At 58.0% G+C, this 18,333-nt stretch overlaps 1 protein-coding gene across 1 annotated transcript in view; it reads right to left on the reverse strand.

The window, feature by feature from the left end:
* DCHS1 (dachsous cadherin-related 1) overlaps positions 1-18,333 on the reverse strand; it is a 54,989-nt gene that overhangs the window by 6,508 nt on the left and 30,148 nt on the right. Inside the window, exons 8-15 of the mRNA XM_060263794.1 lie at positions 16,474-16,631; positions 15,105-15,942; positions 9,807-10,046; positions 8,472-8,597; positions 7,861-8,070; positions 6,755-7,622; positions 3,885-3,994; positions 2,969-3,180 (exon numbers count right to left, since the gene is read on the reverse strand). Coding sequence (XP_060119777.1) covers positions 2,969-3,180; positions 3,885-3,994; positions 6,755-7,622; positions 7,861-8,070; positions 8,472-8,597; positions 9,807-10,046; positions 15,105-15,942; positions 16,474-16,631 — 2,762 coding nt within the window. The remainder of the gene's footprint in view (positions 1-2,968; positions 3,181-3,884; positions 3,995-6,754; positions 7,623-7,860; positions 8,071-8,471; positions 8,598-9,806; positions 10,047-15,104; positions 15,943-16,473; positions 16,632-18,333) is intronic.

Genomic DNA, 18,333 nt, shown 5'->3' on the forward strand with positions numbered 1-18,333 from the left:
AACTTTACACCTGCAGAAACGGCGGCGTGCCCTATAGGCACTCGTTGAAACCAAAAACAAAGGTCGGTGCCGCCGGTGCGGAAGCTCAGAAACCCCTTAGGGAGCAGCGTGATTGCTTCACCAATCCCCTCGCGTCTCAAGCAGACAAGCTCCCTCCCCAGCACCCAATCGCGGTCTCCCTTCTCCTAGAAATACTTCCGCTCTGGTCTCGCACAACTCAGTTGTTGGGGAGAGGAGCGCGTGGGGAAAATCTCTGCTGGCGAGCTCCCAGCCATACAGACTTAGAGTGAGGGACAGGCAGGCACGTTGGTGACAGGTTTTGCACCTCACGGTTGCTTTGACGGTATCTTTGACTTGCGAGGCTAACTGTTCTTGTTTCCAGGTCTCCACAGGTTCCGGGCTCTTGGAGGCTCTGCATGTGAGGTCTGTCGCCCATGGCTGGGTAAGTTCCACTGTCCACCCCCCAGCCTCCCCCTCCCCTCACTCTCGACCGCTTGGTGTGTGAGCGTCTCTGGCACTTGAACCAGGCAGTGGGCTCCAGCAGGGGGCATTTGCTGACCCTGCTCCCCTTTGCTGCCGCCTGCTCCCTTCCCTTGGTCTGCCCTTTGCCACGTTCCCAACCCCTGGCAAGGCACGAGGTGTCTGTGTGTGGCAGCTGCCCCGTTACGGGGAGGTGGGTCAGGGACTGTCCCTTTAAGAGAGCGCCCGGCTGAAACGCAGACTGCTCTTCCAGCCGCCGCCCCTGAAGGTGCTCTTGATCTCTGTCTGCGTTTTGCAGGTGGGACTCCAGCACAAAGGCTTTTGCGTGTGCCGCTCCACCGCCCCCCACTCCCTCAGCTGTTTCTGTCCGCCGCTCAGAACAGAGCCCCGCCCATGGCGAGACTGGCCAGAGCACGCCACGGAGACTGTTGCACTCTGTTCCGGAAAAATAAAGTCTGAGCTGTGCCCTCTGTTGTCTCTCCTGCTTGGCATCTGCTGCATGTTCCCTGGGCAACCCACCCCCCATCAGTGGCCTCTCCGAGGGAGTGCCTGGGAGGGTGGGCAGACTTGGGTTTTTTGGGGGAAACGGTCTATGAGCCACCACGCTGCCCCCACGTGGCTGGACAGGGGAGGGGAGTGCCGCCCCTCAGCCCACCCGACCCCACCGGGCTGTTGTGCGCAGAGCACTAAGGGGGGGGGCTGATGAAGTGGACTCAGAGTTCTGTGGCTGATGCACTCGCACTCTGAGTTCTGCAGCCCCCGAGGGAGGTGTTCCGTGAACATGGCAGGGGACGTCAGGGCAGCACAGGGGGTCTCTGGGTAGGGGGGTCTGCTGCTGGGCTGCTCACTCCCAGACACACATTCCAGCCGCTGTCTATGACAGCGAACTCCTGCAGTTGGTACTTCCTGCTTGCCTGTCTGCCATTGGTAGAGTCTCTGACAGCAGGAGGGTATGAGGGGATTGACGGCATCTCTGTGGTCCCGTGCGGGCCTGTCTCGCCCCCACCCCCGCCTCACCACCAAGCCAGGCTTCTCGTGCGCGCATGCCCAGCCTCACTCCTGTTCCCTCCCCGTGTTGGTGGGCCGTCTCTCCTTTGCCTGTGATGGTCTGCCCATCATTGGCTCCATTTGGGGGCGGGTTGGGGACGGCTATCAGCCTCTCTGGGGCCGCCTCTCCCCATCCCTGACTGTCATGAGCCGTGGCGCATGCGCCAGGACTGGCCAATGGGGGGTGGGTGGGCTGGGCCTCCCCTTTAGCTGCCTCTGCCTCCCTTGTGCCTATGCCAGCAGTGTTGCCATGGCAACTGTCCCCCTCACGGCAAGCTACGCCTCTCCCCTCCTTACACTCCAGCATGCCAAAGTCCTCAGGAAGTCTACTAGCGGCGTGGCAGCTACGCCGTGGCCAGCCGCCCCTTATCTCTGGATTGGGCTGCTCATTTCTTTAAATGAAACTAAGTCCTCAGGGCCAGGGGAACTGCATCCAAGGGTACTAAAAGAACTTGCAGATGTACTTTCTGAGCCTCTGGCCATTTTGTTTTTTGAGAATTCTTGGAGAACAGGAGAGGTGCTGGAAGACTGGAAGTGGAAAAATGTCCCCGTCTTCAAAAAGGGGAAAAAGGAGGATCTGAGTAACTACTGACCTGTCAACTTGACTTCTATCCCTGCAACAGTTTTAGAACATATCTTCAGTGAGTCAGTCAGTCCTTCAGCATTTAGAAAAGCTGGCTGTGATTACTAAGAGCCAGCATGGGTTTCTCAAGAGCCAGTCATGTCAGACTAACCTGGTCTCTTTTTTTTGAGAAAGTGACTACCTTGCTGGATCAGGGGAATGCTGTAGACATAGTTTATCTTGATTTCAGTAAGGCATTTGGTAAAGTTTCACATGCTACTCTTATTGACAAGTTTGTAAAATGTAGTTTGGATCCTGTTACCGTTAGGTGGATCTGTGACTGATAGACAGATTGCACCCAAAGAATGCTTGTGAATGGTTCCTCATCCCCCTGGAAAGGAGTCTGTCCTGAGACCTGTTTTGTTTAATATCTTTGTAAATGATTTTGATGACAGAATAGAGGAAATGCTTATTAAATTTGCAGCTGATACTAAATTGGGAGGGGTTGCAAATACAATAGAAGACAGAAACAGGTTACAGGATGACCTTGGCAGGCTGGAAAACTGGGCTAAAGCCAATAAAATGAATTTTAACAGGGATAAATGTAAAGTTCTGCATTTAGGTAGGAAAAATCCAATGCATGGTTATAGAATGGGGGAGACTTGTCTTAGCAGTAGTCTGTGCGAAAAGGATCTAGGAGTCTTAGCGGACCATACATTGAACATGAGTCAGCAGTGTGATGCGGTGGCTAAAAAGTCAAATGCAATTTTGGGCAGTATCGACATTACATAAGTAACATTACGTAAGTATACGGTCTCTCATGCTGCACCAGAATCAGAGGTCCCTCCCCCTCCCACTGCACCCAGTGAGGGGGGGTACCTGGATGACAGGTGAATCATAGCCTTGGGCCTCTCGGATGAAAGCCACGTAATTCTGCAGCTGGAAGCGTGGTTGGTTGTCGTTCACATCCTGCAGGTTGACCTGAACCGCCAGGAAGCCGAAGGAGGAGGCTGACTCGGCCTGCAGCACCAGCCGCAAGCGGGGGGTCGCCTCAAAGTCTAGCACCTCTGGATTTTGCACAGAAACCACACCTGGAGAGGCAGGGGGGGGGGCAGCTTCAGTTGATGCAGGCCATAAATCCATTGCCCATGGAAAGGGGGAGTCGCTGCCTCACATACAGACTCTGCTGCTGGCACTCTGCAGAGGCTCAGAGGGAAGGGGCATCTTTGGGGCTGCTGCCTCCCCCCCCCCCCCCCAGTGCCAGTGGTCTATTGAGGGAGGCAGCTGTCCAGAGGGAGGAGGAGAATATGCTCCAAAGAAGGAAATGACCCCCTCAACCAAGCCCGGCTTAATGGGGCCAGGAGGAACAAGGTCCTTGAAGCCCGGCCTCTGGGAACTCCCCGCCACTTCTCCAGGGCCAGCCCTGCTGGCCTCCTCCTCCCCCGCCCCAGAAGGGGCTTCCAAGGGCACTTCCTGGAGTGTGGCGGACCCCCAAGCCTCTGGCCAAGTGCCAACACTGCCCTGGGATGCCAGAAGGCAAAGGGCCTGAGGAGGGGTGCGGTGGAGGACCCCCCATAACTGGGGCATGGTCTGGCTGTAGCTCCAGGCTTGGGGGGGGGCAAAGTGAGAGGCCTGGGGGGAGTGAGTCAGGGAGGCTCCCCAGGAAACCCTCCGGCCCCATCCCCTCCCTCGGAAGAGGGGCAGCTTTTGGAGGCTGGGCCGGGGTTGGTGCCCCACAAGCCACAGGAGTGCCAGAGCCCCGCCCCCCTCCCTGGGGCGTCTCCTGGCCGGGTACCTGTGGAGGGCTGGATGCGGAAGGCTGGCCTCTCGTTGCCACTGAGGATGCTGTAGGTGATGCGGCCCGAGGAGCCCGTGGTGTGAGTGGCTGGGATGCTCACCACGGGGGTCCCTGCAGGGGGAGGCAGGGGCACGGTCAGCGTGGGGCACAGCAAAGGACTCCTCTGCACAAGCACAGCAGCAGGGCAAAGGAGGCAAAGAGTCATCCACGTGATTCAGCTGGGCTTTTGTGGGAGGGGCAGGGGAGTCACAGCAGCCGTGGCAATTTAGACAGGCAAAAGGCCCTTCTCCTCTCCCCAGGCCCCAGCGCTCCTCTCAGTACCTCCTTCTCTTCCCTTTCAGCCAGTGTTGCAACAGACACAACCCCCTCCAGGGTGTAGACCAGAAGCACCCCTCACATTCGGGCCAAAGGGAGAGACAGGAGTCCTCACACTGGGCAAGTTCACCAGGAGAGAAGGATCTCTTTGGGGCTTCGTTTCTGCAGCAGTGGTGGCCACAGCCCTCCCCCCAAACCTGGGGCACATGACTGGCTGCCCTCCTTCTGAAGAACACAAGAGAAGCCCTGTTGGATCAGGCCCATGGCCCATCCAGTCCAACACTCTGTGTCATGCAGTGGCCAAAAAACCCAGATGCCATCAGGAGATCCATCAGTGGGGCCAGGACACTAGAAGTCTTCCCACTGCTGCCCCCCACAAGCACCAAGAAAGAGAATTACTGCCCCAGACATAAGAACACAAGAGAAGCCATGTTGGATCAGGCACATGGCCCATCCAGCCCAACACTCTGTGTCACACAGAGGCCAAAAAACCCAGGTGCCATCAAGAGGTCCATCAGTGGGGTCAGGACACCAGAAGCCATCCCACTGTGGCCCCCCAAGCACCAAGAATACAGAAAATCACTGCCCCAGACAGAAGAACCTAAGAGAAGCCCTGTTGGATCAGGCCCATGGCCCATCCAGTCCAACACTCTGTGTCACACAGTGGCCAAAAAACCCAGGTGCCATCAGGAGCTCCACCAGTGGACCAGGACACTAGAAGCCCTCCCACTGTTGCCCCCCCAAACATCAAAAACACAGAGCATCCCTGTCCCAGACATAAGAGTATAAGAGAAGCCATGTTGGATCAGGCCAATGGCCCATCCAGTCCAACACTCTGTGTCACAGAGAGGCCAAAAAACCCAGATGCCATCAGGAGGTCCACCAGCGGTGCCAGGACACTAGAAGCCCTCCCACTGTGCTCCCCCCAAAACCAAGAATACAGAGAATCACTGCCCCAGACATAAGAACACAAGAGAAGCCATGTTGGATCAGGCACGTGGCCCATCCAGTCCAACACTCTGTGTCACACAGAGGCCAAACAACCCAGGTGCCATCAAGAGGTCCATCAGTGGGGTCAGGACACCAGAAGCCATCCCACTGTGGCCCCCAAAGCACCAGAAATACAGAGAATCACTGCCCCAGACAGAAGAACCTAAGAGAAGCCCTGTTGGATCAGGCCCATGGCCCATCAAGTCCAACACTCTGTGTCACACAGTGGCCAAAAAAACCAGGTGCCATCAGGAGCTCCACCAGTGGGCCAGGACACTAGAAGCCCTCCCACTGTTGCCCCCCCAAATTTCAAAAACACAGAGCATCCCTGTCCCAGACATAAGAGTATAAGAGAAGCCATGTTGGATCAGGCCAATGGCCCATCCAGTCCAACACTCTGTGTCACACAGAGGCCAAAAAAACCAGATGCCATCAGGAGGTCCACAGGTGGGGCCAGGATACGGGAAGCCCTCCCACTGTGCCCCCCCCCCCTCAAACACAGCTTCCATGTCCCAGACAGAAAGCTCCAACAATACGCTGTGGCTAAGAGCCACTGATGGACCTCTGCTCCATATGTTTATCCAATCCCCTCTTGAAGCTGCCTATGCTTGTAACTGCCACCACTTCCTGTGGCATTGAGAATTTAAGAGAAGCCATGTTGGATCAGGGCAGTGGCCCCTCCAGTCCAACACTCTGTGTCACACAGTGGCCAAAAAAACCCAGGTGCCCTCAGGAGGTCAACCAGTGGGGCCAGGACACTAGAAGCCCTTCTTCCTCCATCTGCCCTTAAAGAGTTCCTTTTCCCCAGAAGTGTGAGGAGGCATTTGGCTCCACCTCCTGAGGCAGCCATTTTGGGGTGACGCTCACCATCCTCTCCTGCAATCCCAGAGGACCCCCCCCCTGCTCTCCACGGGAGCCAGACGGAGCAGGTGTGCTCATGCCCTTGGTTCCCACCTGTTGCCAGGCTCAGGCTCCTCCCAGCACCCCAAGCCCCTCCCCATGGCCTGGGTCCCACTGATCTGCCAGAGCACCTCTCTCCCTCGGCCCCACCCACCCCGACAGCTTTGCTCAAGTCTTCAGGGGATTCTGCAGCAGGGACCAACCCACAAATGGGCCAGATCCGCAGCTGCCCCTCCCCACACAGTGCCTTTCTCTTGCTGGGGGGGGGGGTGGTCAGGGAAGCTGCAGTTCTGCCAGCCTTCTGCCAGCTGTGAAAAAAACCCCAAGCTCTTCTGGAGGCAGTGGGGCAGGGCCACACACACTGGTCTGGCAGACTTGCTGGGATGAAGGATCGGGGACCGCCTGGTCTCTGCTGCTGTGTGCAGCGTCACATGAGTGGGATCCGATTTGTGGAATTTCTGCACCACTTAGTGGGACATAGGAACACTGAAGCTTCTTCTTCAGTTCTTTCTGGCGGTTCCAGATGTCTACAATCCTAATGCACTGCTTATTGCAGGTCGCTGTGAGAAAGGTGGGTGATGCATAATGGGAAGAAATACATGACGTGGAAGGCTGTGGGCCCCTGGCCTAGCCCCGCCCTCCCCACGGAGCCCCGCTTAGAGGTACCTGGAGCAGCGTTCTCCGGAAGAGCCACGTCACTGCTGCTGCGGGGGAAGCGCACCCCCCGGTAGCCCTCGTCCTGCAGGCGAATGACCACCACCCCCGTGGAAGACAGGGCAGGCTGCCCCAGGTCGCTGGCGATGATGAACAAGGTGCGCTGGCGCTGGGCGAGGGCGGAGAGGGGCTGCAGCAGCTGGATCACCCCCGTGTAGGTGTTGATGGCAAAGGCCGGGGTGGGGGAGGCCAAGCGGTAGAGGATGGAGGCGTTGGCCCCGGCATCGTGGTCTTCGGCGCGCAGTGTGGCCACCACCCTCTTGCCCGGCGTGTTGCGAGGCAGCGTGACGACCAGCGGGCTGAGCGGGAAGGTGGGGAAATGGTCGTTGACGTCCTGGACGGTGACCGTGATGGTCACGGAGGCGCTCTGCGGGTTGAGCGGGGAGGCGTCTACAGCCAAGGCCAAGAAGCTGTAGGTTGCTCGGACCTCCCGGTCCAGGGCCTGGGTGAGCGTGAGGTGGCCTGTCTGGGGCTCCACCTGGAAGGTGCCCAAGGAGTCCTTCGCCAGGAAGTAGGAGACCTGCCCGTTGGCACCCTCGTCGGGGTCCAGAGCGGCCAGCTGCAGCAGCAGGGAACCCACGGGGAGGTCCTCGGGCACCTCGGCTGCGTAGGCCTCCTGGGCAAAGCGGGGGGCATGGTCGTTCAGGTCCAGCACTTGCACGTGGAGAGCCAGACTGGCGCAGCGAGGGGGGGAGCCGTGGTCACAGGCCTCCACAGTCAGCACGTATCTTGGCACCCGCTCCCGGTCCAGCCCCTGCGTTGTGTACAGCTTGCCAGAGACAGGGTTGAGGGCAAAGTCTTTCTCGGGATCGCCAGCTGCAGCGAGGAGGGCAAGAGAAGGAACAGGGGATGCAAAGGGGAAGGAAGGAAGGAAGGAGCTGCCCCAAGGCAGAGGGTCCCCAACCAAACCGCGTCTAGAATATTGTCCTCAAACAGATCTGTAAGGCGTGAAACACGACCAAGGGGGGAGATCATTTGGTGGGGTGGGCCCACATGGGAAGAGGGGGCCGCAGCCTCTTCAGCCCTCACTGGGGGGGCTGGGAGGAGGACTCACCTGTCAGCTGGTAAGAGAGCCGGCCATTTTCCCCTGCGTCGTGGTCCGTGGCACACACGGTGATCACTTCCGCCTGGCTCTGGTTCTCCGGCACCTCCAAGGCATACGTGTCCCTCTGGAAGGCGGGGGCATTGTCATTCTCATCGGCAACCAGGATGCGCACGGAAGCCTTGGTCTGGTGTGGAGGCACCCCCCCATCACGTGCATACACTGGAGAGGGGAGGAAGGGCAGCTGTGACTTTGGGAGGCCTCCGGGGAGGGCCACAGGTGACACCAACCCACGAGGCACCAGAGGGAAGCAGATTCCTACAACCTGCACATTCGCCTCTTCTGCCTTTGCTTCTGCTAATCATGCAGAAAGCTCAAACAAAGGACTGGGCATGCCAATCCAGCCCTCTCCCAGGGAACTTCTGCCCTTTGGCCAGGCCATACCCAAGCCCTTGCAAGTGTGTGTGTGAGGTGGGGAAACAGGCATTGCCACAAAATTCAAGCTGAGCTTCCTGTAGCCCTGAATTCTCCCCCCCCTCCCCCCCCAAACTCTGTCCTCTGCAGCACAGATGCCCACAGCTGGTGTGTGGGGAGAGGCAGCCCTGAATCCGTGAGCCCGTTACCTGTCAGCAGGTGCTCTGCCTGCTCCTCGCGGTCTAAGGCGTGCCGGGTGCTGATGAGGCCCGTGGCGGGGTCAATGGAGAAGTCGTCGCCAGAGACACCACCGTAGGATACCTGCCCGTTGGCTCCTGTGGAGAGAGGGGATCAGACGGGGATCCCCAGCGAGAGCCAGAGGGGGGCAGTGGCAGTGGAGCAGATAAACAGCAACATATTTGCTTGCCATTGGACTGGAGACCGTTTGTGAGAGTGGGATTTGGAGAAAACACATCTCCTGCCCCCACCCCCTGCCCAGCAAAGAGGAACAGATCCAACACCTCAGTGCTCTGCACAAACTCGCCTCCCAAAGACCCTCTGGAGGTTGGTCTCTCACATGCACACCCCTTAACGCTGTGGCCACATCACACCCCTTGCACGTCCGCCCAGCTGCCAAACGAAATGGGTGCCTGAAGCTTTCCCCTGGCCTCGTGTCCCATTCCAGGGGCCTTGGGGACCTGTGGGTAGAAGGCTGGGGCGGGGAGGGGGGATGCATGGCCTGCAGCAATCCCACCCCCCAAGACCACAGTGAAGGGGAAGTTTAATTTCCTTCCTGTGCCTTTCTGCCCAGCGGGGTGCAGAGGGAGGGGCTGACCTTTTTCTTCTTGCCTCCATTTTATCCACACAACATACCTGTGAGGCGGGCCTGGCTGAGAGAGCATGGCTGGGCCAGCTAATGTGATGGAGTGGGGATCCGAACCCAGGCCTCCCAGGTCCTGCCCCCCCTCCCCCCATGGCTCTCAGCGGCATCAGGGCCAAGCTGGCCTCATTTCCACACAAGGGCCTGCGTCCTCCGGCTGTTCAGGGCCAGCCACCTGACACCCGGGCACCTGCTTCGAGGAGGATGGCGAGGGGGGCCGGTTGGGCCAGGTGAGGGCTGGGAGGAGGAAGGGAGGATGGCCGGGATGCCAGGAGGAGCTTCTACTGGGCTCTCCTGCTTCCTCCTGCCTGGTCTGGGGACAGGAGGGGACGCCCCACAGCCCAACCAGCTCTCTGGCTGGGGCATGGAAGTCCCACCCTCTCCCCCCCTCCCTCCCCTGAGCTCAAGTGGGCTCTGGACCTTCTCCCCAAACAGCCACCCTATAGCAGCACAGCTTCAGAAGAGAGCAACAGCCTGCTTGGCTGGTTCATGCCCAGTGGCCCGCCCACTTCTCCACCCTGCGGCCAGAGGTGTCCTGGGGCACGGGGCACAGGAAAGGGAGCTTTTCACCATGAGCCCTCCACTGTCTGGGTCACTTCACAGTGGGGCCAGTTGCTCCTCCACCCCTGTGATTCTGGGCAGCACAGGCAGGCCACGGCCTTACCTAGGTCACGGTCGGTGGCCAGCAGCTGCAACACGGGGACCCCGGGAGGCAAATTCTCTGCCACGCTGGCCTCGTAGTGCTTCCTCGGGAAGACTGGCTCCTCGTCGTTCACATCTCGCACATGCACCGTCAGCAGCTGCGTGGCAGAACGCCGTGGGGAGCCGTGGTCTGTGGCCACGATGGTCAAGTGATGCTGCGACACCTCCTCCCGGTCCAGAGTCCTTACGGTGGTTAACGCTCCTGTGGCAGAGGAGGGAAGGGAAGGGAAGGGAAGCTGGTGTGGGAGAAGGGCGGAATTGCTCCCTCCTCTGCAGATCCTTGCAGTGGCAGAACACAGGGCAGATAAAGCTGCCACCTACTGAGCCTTCTACAGAGCCAGGCAAGTCTCCTGAGCCCCTTCTGGGCACCTTTGGGATTCCAACAGAGGGCAGTAGCCACAACCCAAAATGGCTGCTGCAGGAGGCAAAGTCAACCACCAAGCCTCAGGGAGTGAGGTCATGCACACCTGGAAGAGTGGCTGTTCAGCACTTTAGGCAGACGCCCTCTTGAACAGCGGGCCTCCTAAATGCACTTCCTGTTTCCTGCCCTCCCCACAGCTTTCCTTCAGTCACTCCTCGGAGAAGACCCCTGTGCTGCTGCTGCTGCTGCAGCACCTCTTTCAAAAACCTCTGCAGCCAATTGGCTCTCTGGAGGCCAGCCAGAGGCCCGCCTACCCTTGCCCTCCCTCTAAGAACCCCGGGCAGGTCCCAGGAAAGGCCTCCGCTTAGCAGGGTGGAGCTGGCAGTGGCCGTGGGGGGAGGGTGGCAAGCTGCTGCCACTGGGAATGCACGTTGTGGAGCTTCTCAGTCACCCCTGGGGTTCCATGTTTCATCTTTGGATAATGACTGCTAGCAAATGCTCTTGAACAGGACCGATCCAGGCACCCACTCCTGCCTGAAATTCTGCTTCCTCGCTTGAGGCTCCCTGAACAATCGCTACGATGGAGAGGGGAGGCGTTTTGATCTGCCTTGAAGGATCAGGTGATCTAACACCCAGGAGTCCCCGCGGCACTCGCATCCTTCAACACAGCCCCTGTGGGTGGAGGGACATGTTGTAGAACCAGAGAATCACACAGAGTTGGCGGGGCCATGATACAGGCTGCCTAGTCCAAACCCCACCCCATGCAGAATCAGCCTAGAGCAGGGGTGTCAAAAGTGTGGCCTGCGGGCCGCACCCAGTCCACCCAGGGCATTAATCAGGCTCACAGCTCTTTCCTCCCCTCTCCCGTCCAGCACCCTTTGAGGCTGCCAAAGTTCCCAGCTCCTTCTGCCTTCTCTCTGCCAGCTCCTGCAGGAAGCTCTTCTGGCCTTGCAAAGCTGCAAAGAAAATGCAGAATGGACTTTCCATGAAGGTCTCTACACCCAGATAGATCCATTCCACGTTTTCTTTGCCACTTTATCTGTGCTGCAATGTATTTCAATGGAGTGGAGCTCAAGTAGTTTCACTTTCCAGTGTTTGTGCAGCCAGTTGAAGCTGTTGCTTCCTGGAGTTGTCTCCTTGCAAATAAAGGCTTGATGCTTTGAGCCAGCTTGTCTCTGCTGAATGGACCTGAGAACTGGAGCCTACTGAGGACTCCCAGCTGGGAACCCACAACTAAAGGGGGGCATTACGCAGGAGAGACATTGCCAGTCTGAGCAGACCAGGGGGGGTGGGGGTAGAAGCTTGCAATGTCCAGTCATTTCATTGTTTTCCCATGCTCAGAGCATTTTATATTTTTAGTTTCTGTTGTGATCCCTGTGCTTTTTCTCATGTTTTATTTTTTAAATTGCATTGCCAAATCTCACTATTCCCCTGTCTTTCTATTTAAACAAAATATCGAAGAATTTTAAGCATGTTTGTATTTTAAGTAAAAAAAAAATTATATCTTTTGTGTTTATCTGTACCCTTAATAAAGTCTATATCTCTGCTACCTGCCGTGTGGACCGCTCCACCAAGTCTCATTGAGGTCAGATCCGGCCCATGGAAGAGAAGAGTTTGTCACCCTTGGCCAAGAGCATGCCCAGCTGCTGCTTCAAGGCTGCCACGGAGGGGGGAGGCTCATCGCCTCCCTCGGGAGCTGATTCCACCCATTCTGCTTGGCTGAGACACGAGCACCCCCCCCCCCGAAACTAGAATGGGGGCACAATGAGAGTGGCCCTGACGTGCTTCCTACCCCCCCACCCCACGGCAAAGGCAAAGTGCCGCTGCCTTCCTCCTTTGACCAATGACTCCACTGTGACTCTGAGGGGAAGAAGAAGATATTGGATTTATATCCTGCCCTATACTCTGAATCTCAGAGCCCCAGAGTGGCTCACAATCTCCAACATTTTCTCCCCCCACAACAGACACCCTGTGAGGTGGGTGGGGCTGAGAGAGCTCTTACAGCAGCTGCCCATTCAAGGACAACTCTGCGAGAGCTCTGGCTGACCCAAGGCCATTCCAGCAGCTGCAAGTGGAGGAGTGCGGAATCAAACCCACTTCTCCCAGATAAGAGAGCTCTGGCTGACCCAAGGCCATTCCAGCAGGTTCAAGTGGAGGAGTGGGGAATCAAACCCAGTTCTCCCAGATAAGAGAGCTCTGGCTGACCCAAGGCCATTCCAGCAGGTGCGAGTGGAGGAGGGGGGAAACAAACCCGGTTCTCCCAGATAAGAGAGCTATGGTGGACCCAAGGCCATTCCAGCAGCTGCAAGTGGAGGAGTGCGGAATCAAACCCAGTTCTCCCAGATAAGAGAGCTCTGGCTGACCCAAGGCCATTCCAGCAGGTTCAAGTGGAGGCGTGGGGAATCAAACCCAGTTCTCCCAGATAAGAGAGCCATGGCTGACCCAAGGCCATTCCAGCAGGTGCAAGTGGAGGAGTGGGGAAACAAACCCGGTTCTCCCAGATAAGAGAGCTATGGTGGACCCAAGGCCATTCCAGCAGCTGCAAGTGGAGGAGTGGGGAATCAAACCCGGTTCTCCCAGATAAGAGAGCTCTGGCTGACCCAAGGCTATTCCAGCAGCTGCAAGTGGAGGAGAGGGGAATCAAACCCTGTTCTCCCAGATAAGAGAGCTCTGGCTGACCCAAGGCCATTCCAGCAGGTGCAAGTGGAGGAGTGCGGAATCAAACCCAGTTCTCCCAGATAAGAGAGCCATGGCTGACCCAAGGCCATTCCAGCAGGTGCAAGTGGAGGAGTGGGGAAACAAACCCAGTTCTCTCAGATAAGAGAACTATGGTGGACCCAAGGCCATTCCAGCAGCTGCAAGTGGAGGAGTGGGGAATCAAACCCGGTTCTCCCAGATAAGAGAGCTCTGGCTGACCCAAGGCTATTCCAGCAGCTGCAAGTGGAGGAGGGGGGAATCAAACCCTGTTCTCCCAGATAAGAGAGCTCTGGCTGACCCAAGGCCATTCCAGCAGGTGCAAGTGGAGGAGTGCGGAATCAAACCCGGTTCTCCCAGATAAGAGAGCTCTGATTGACCCAAGGCCATTCCAACAGCTTCAAGTGGAGGAGTGGGGAATCAAACCCGGTTCTCCCAGATAAGAGAGCTATGGCTGACCCAAGGCCATTCCAGCAGCTGCAAGTGGAGGAGTGGGGAAACAAACCCGGTTCTCCCAGATAAGAGAGCTATGGTGGACCCAAGGCCATTCCAGCAGCTGCAAGTTGAGGAGTGGGGAATCAAACCCGGTTCTCCCAGATAAGAGAGCTCTGGCTGACCCAAGGCTATTCCAGCAGCTGCAAGTGGAGGAGAGGGGAATCAAACCCTGTTCTCCCAGATAAGAGAGCTCTGGCTGACCCAAGGCCATTCCAGCAGGTGCAAGTGGAGGAGTGCGGAATCAAACCCGGTTCTCCCAGATAAGAGAGCTCTGATTGACGCAAGGCCATTCCAGCAGGTTCAAGTGGAGGCGTGGGGAATCAAACCCAGTTCTCCCAGATAAGAGAGCCATGGCTGACCCAAGGCCATTCCAGCAGGTGCAAGTGGAGGAGTGGGGAAACAAACCCAGTTCTCTCAGATAAGAGAGCTATGGTGGACCCAAGGCCATTCCAGCAGCTGCAAGTGGAGGAGTGGGGAATCAAACCCGGTTCTCCCAGATAAGAGAGCTCTGGCTGACCCAAGGCTATTCCAGCAGCTGCAAGTGGAGGAGGGGGGAATCAAACCCTGTTCTCCCAGATAAGAGAGCTCTGGCTGACCCAAGGCCATTCCAGCAGGTGCAAGTGGAGGAGTGCGGAATCAAACCCGGTTCTCCCAGATAAGAGAGCTCTGATTGACCCAAGGCCATTCCAACAGCTTCAAGTGGAGGAGTGGGGAATCAAACCCGGTTCTCCCAGATAAGAGAGCTATGGCTGACCCAAGGCCATTCCAGCAGCTGCAAGTGGAGGAGTGGGGAATCAAACCCTGTTCTCCCAGATAAGAGAGCTCTGGTTGACCCAAGGCCATTCCAGCAGCTGCAAGTGGAGGAGGGGGGAATCAAACCCGGTTCTCCCAGATAAGAGAGCTATGGCTGACCCAAGGCCATTCCAGCAGCTGCAAGTAGAGGAGTGGAGAATCAAACCCAGTTCTCCCAGATAAGAGAGCTACGGCTGACCCAAGGCCATTCCAGCAGCTGCAAGTGGAGGAGGGGGGAATCAAACCCTGTTCTCCCAGATAAGAGAGCTCTGGATGACCCAAGGCCATTCCAGCAGCTGCAAGTGAAGGAGGGGGGAATCAAACCCGGTTCTCCCAGACAAGAGAGCTCTGGCTGACCCAAGGCCATTCCAGCAGCTGCAAGTGGAGGAGTGGGGAATCAAACCCGATTCTCCCAGATAAGAGAGCTCTGGCTGACCCAAGGCCATTCCAGCAGGTGCAAGTGGAGGAGTGGGGAATAAACCCGGTTCTCCCAGATAAGAGAGCTCTGGCTGACCCAAGGCCATTCCAGCAGCTGCAAGTGGAGGAGTGGGGAATCAAACCCTGTTCTCCCAGATAAGAGAGCTCTGGTTGACCCAAGGCCATTCCAGCAGCTTCAAGTGGAGGAGTGGGGAATCAAACCCAGTTCTCCCAGGTAAGAGTCCGCACACTTCACCACTACACCAAACTGGCTCTCACAGAAGCAAAGCACCCCTCTCCAGCTCATGGCACCTCCTCTGTGCCAAGATGGCAGTGCCCACGGCCCACGCAGTACGAAGCCATGAAGGACAGACAGCTTTTTAAAAAGAGGTGCTGTGAAGCCCTCTGCTGGCAAGGAAGGCTGCTAGCCGTGCAGAGTAGGCACCGTCCTTCCTGTGGCACCCCAGTGCTGCCTGCTCCCTGCCCCCCTCCCCCCCGCACCTGTGCCAGGGTTGAGGTGGAATCTCCCATCAGCATTCCCTGCTCGCAGTGTGTAGCTGAGGCGCCCGTTCTCTCCCAGGTCGCTGTCCCTCGCCAGCACCTGCAGCACCAGGAAGCCCGTGGGCTGGTCCTCGGGAAGGTCCACTCTGGCCGGAGACAGGAACTCTGGCCCATTGTCGTTCTCATCCATGACGAAAACGTGTGCAGTGAGGGCAGCAGAGCGGCGCTGGCTGATGTTGTGTGCCTGGTCCATGGCCTGCACCACCAGCAGGTAGGCCGCCTGGCGCTCGCGGTCCAGGGGGCCCCTCAGGCTCAGCTCCCCACTGTGGGGGTCCAGCTGGAAGGGGGACTCCCTCGCCTCTGGAGACAGGAGGCTGTAGCTCAGCTGGCTGTTGGGGCCCGGCCCGTCTCCATCCAGAGCCTGGAAAGTGAAGAGGGAGGCGCCCAAGGTGGCACTCTCCGGCACCACCACCGTCACGGGGTCCTGGGGCCAGGTGGGCGTGTGGTCGTTGCTGTCCTGCACGTGGATCTCGACCAGCACCAGGCGCTGGCTGGGGGAGCCCCGGGACGTGTCCTCCACGCTCACTTGCAGAGTGTGCCGGGGCCCAGACTCATAATCCAGGGCTTGGGCAGTGTAGATTTCTCCTGTGGCTGCGTCCACCACAAAGGTGCCGCCTCCACCACTGCCTCCCACCAACAGGTAGGTCACCTGCCCAGGAGGAAGGGGCTCTGGGGAGGCCACGGAGCCAATGATGGAGCCAGGCTGCAGGCCCTCTGTGGGATAGAGAGTCAGGACGGTGGTGTCTGGTCGGGGAAGCAGACGGGCTGCAGACACCACCTGTGGAAGAAAAGGTGTAGGAGAGCTCTTCAGGTTATTCTGGTCTTTCAACAGGATTTCACAGCGCAATCCAACACAAAAGTGCTGAACCCAGTGGCACCCCGATATGCTGCTCCATCCCCTCACCCCAAATGCACTTTGCCCTGCAACTCCCAGTTCACTGTAGGAGCACCCCCACCCCCACCCCTTGAAGTGAGCCCCTGTCTCCTTCTCTCTTGCATTCGGGGTGCCACTGGTTCTGCTCAGCTGCTGCGGGCAGGAGGTGGTCCAAAGAAGCCACTTGGGCTCAGCCCCTTTGGCTGCTCTGGCTGGGCCTGGGGTCCCCCCCAACCCCTCCCCCTCCCTCTCCCCAAGCCTTCTGCCACTTCTTTAAGCAGCCCTAAAGGATGGGCATCCCTTGGCACCTGCTACAGCAAGGGAACGTGGTCCATCTCCTGTGTGGTTCTGCCAGCCAGCCCCAGGGAGAAGCCGTGCAGGGCAAAGGGCAGCTGAGCTGGGCAAGAGTGGGCTGAGGGAGGCCACGGCCACTACCTGGATGCGCACGGCTGCTGTCGTGCTACGGGGACTGGCGCCTCGGTCGCTTGCCGTTGCAGTGAAGGTGTATTCGCCACAGTCTGCCTGGTGCAACCTGCTGGCTGTGCGCAGTTCCCCTGTGGCCACGTGCAGGGAGAAGCGCTCCACCCGTGCACCTGCCGGGGAAGAAGGAGAACAATCCCAGGAAGGGGGTCCCGTGCTAAGTCTCACCTGCATTGCAGGATAAAACAGAGGAAAGGCGGAGGCCAAAGCGCACTTGGCCAGGCCTGGGATGGGACCAGGAGGCAGTGGTTGACAGGGGGGGCGGGGGGGCTGTGGTTCCGCCTGAAAGGTCTGTTCACTGGGGAGCGGCTGCTGTGTGCCTTGGCCCAGACAGGCCCTCGGGACCCCACTCAGCAACATCGACATGAAGAGCATCGCCTGGAGGTTTAGGCCGGGGCCACCCCCAAGATGCAGGTGACACCCACCTCTGTCTCGCACTCAGACCCGGGCAGTAGTGTTCGGGTGGATGCAGGCTAGTAGACTGAAGCTTTAAGCTTGACCATTTGGACAATCTGGGCAAGGGGGCAGTCCCCTAGTTTGGGTGGCGTCTCCAGCAGCAGGGGGCCTGCATGTGGAGCTTCAACTAGTACCTTGGCTGCGGACTCCCCTGTGGCCACGTAAACCCCCAGAGAGGAGGACTACAACAATGGTGCCACAAGGGGCTGCCCTTGAAAAGTGGTCAGAAAGGTCAGGGAGACCATAAAGCTGCAGCAGCCAGAATGCAGACCCGAGTGGGCCTTCTCAGGACCAGATGATTCCCCCGGCTTGGCCCATCTCCACTGGCTTCTTCTCCCAGCCTGTTCCTGGGCCCAGGAAGAGGCGGTCTTCAGAACTGCCTTCATTCTCCTGGGCAAGTCTGCCTGCCTGCTCTGGCTGTCCTCCAAGGTGTCCTTGCTCGGGAGGTTCCCAACCCGCCAGCCCACATTAGGCCACTGGCGTGAACCTCCCCCAATGCCGCTGGCATGATGTCACCCGGAAGTGACATCATCACGCTAGCGATGGAGTGCAGCGGCCACTCTAGGCGTTTCCAGGAAAACTCTATGGTGTTCCCGGATGCTTTAGCCATTTGGAAGGGGAAACTCTGTGGTACATTAGGTACCATAGAGTTTCCCCCCTCCCAAATGGCTAGAGCATCGGAAACACCTAGTGCGGCTGCTGCGCCTTGTCGATGGTGCTATGACATCACTTCCAGGTGATGTCATTGCATCGCGCGCATGAAAGTCTCCCACTCCGGGACGAAGAGGACTCGGCAACCTTAGCCCCCAGCCTCCTTGGGTCAGGCCGGGGGGCAACTGGAGAGAGGTCCAGAGGGTGCCGTTCCCTCCCCAGAGGTATTTGTCCTCTGTGCTCCACTGTCAGGAGAAGACGTCTCTCTTCCGTCGGGCACCACTTTCTGTGGTCGCCTTCCTGTCCTATGCTTTAATTGCTTGTTTGCAAAATATGTTTTCATTTTGGTTCTAACTGGCTTTGTGGCACGTTTTATAACGCTCCAAACTTCCTGTTGCATTTGTATCCCCCTTTCCTCCTCCTCCAAGGGACTCTGGTGGGAGACCTGATTCCTCCCTTCTGTTTTATCCCCACAACAACCTTGTGAGGTAGATTTAGGCACGACTGTCCTACACCGCACAAGCAGGAGACAAGCCTGCTGGGTCAGAGTAGTCATCTGTCTATTCTGGCCTTCTGTTCCTGCTTGAAGGGCCAACAAGCCCAGGCCTTCTCCTGAGGGTACTACTGACCCTGCCCAGGATCCACTGACCAACCAAGGTCATCATCACCCACTGAGCTTCAGGACTGAGGGGCAGCCCAACTGTCTCA

The sequence above is a fragment of the Heteronotia binoei genome, unplaced genomic scaffold (genome assembly GCF_032191835.1).
Source record: "Heteronotia binoei isolate CCM8104 ecotype False Entrance Well unplaced genomic scaffold, APGP_CSIRO_Hbin_v1 ptg000881l, whole genome shotgun sequence".
Lineage (NCBI taxonomy): Eukaryota > Metazoa > Chordata > Lepidosauria > Squamata > Gekkonidae > Heteronotia > Heteronotia binoei.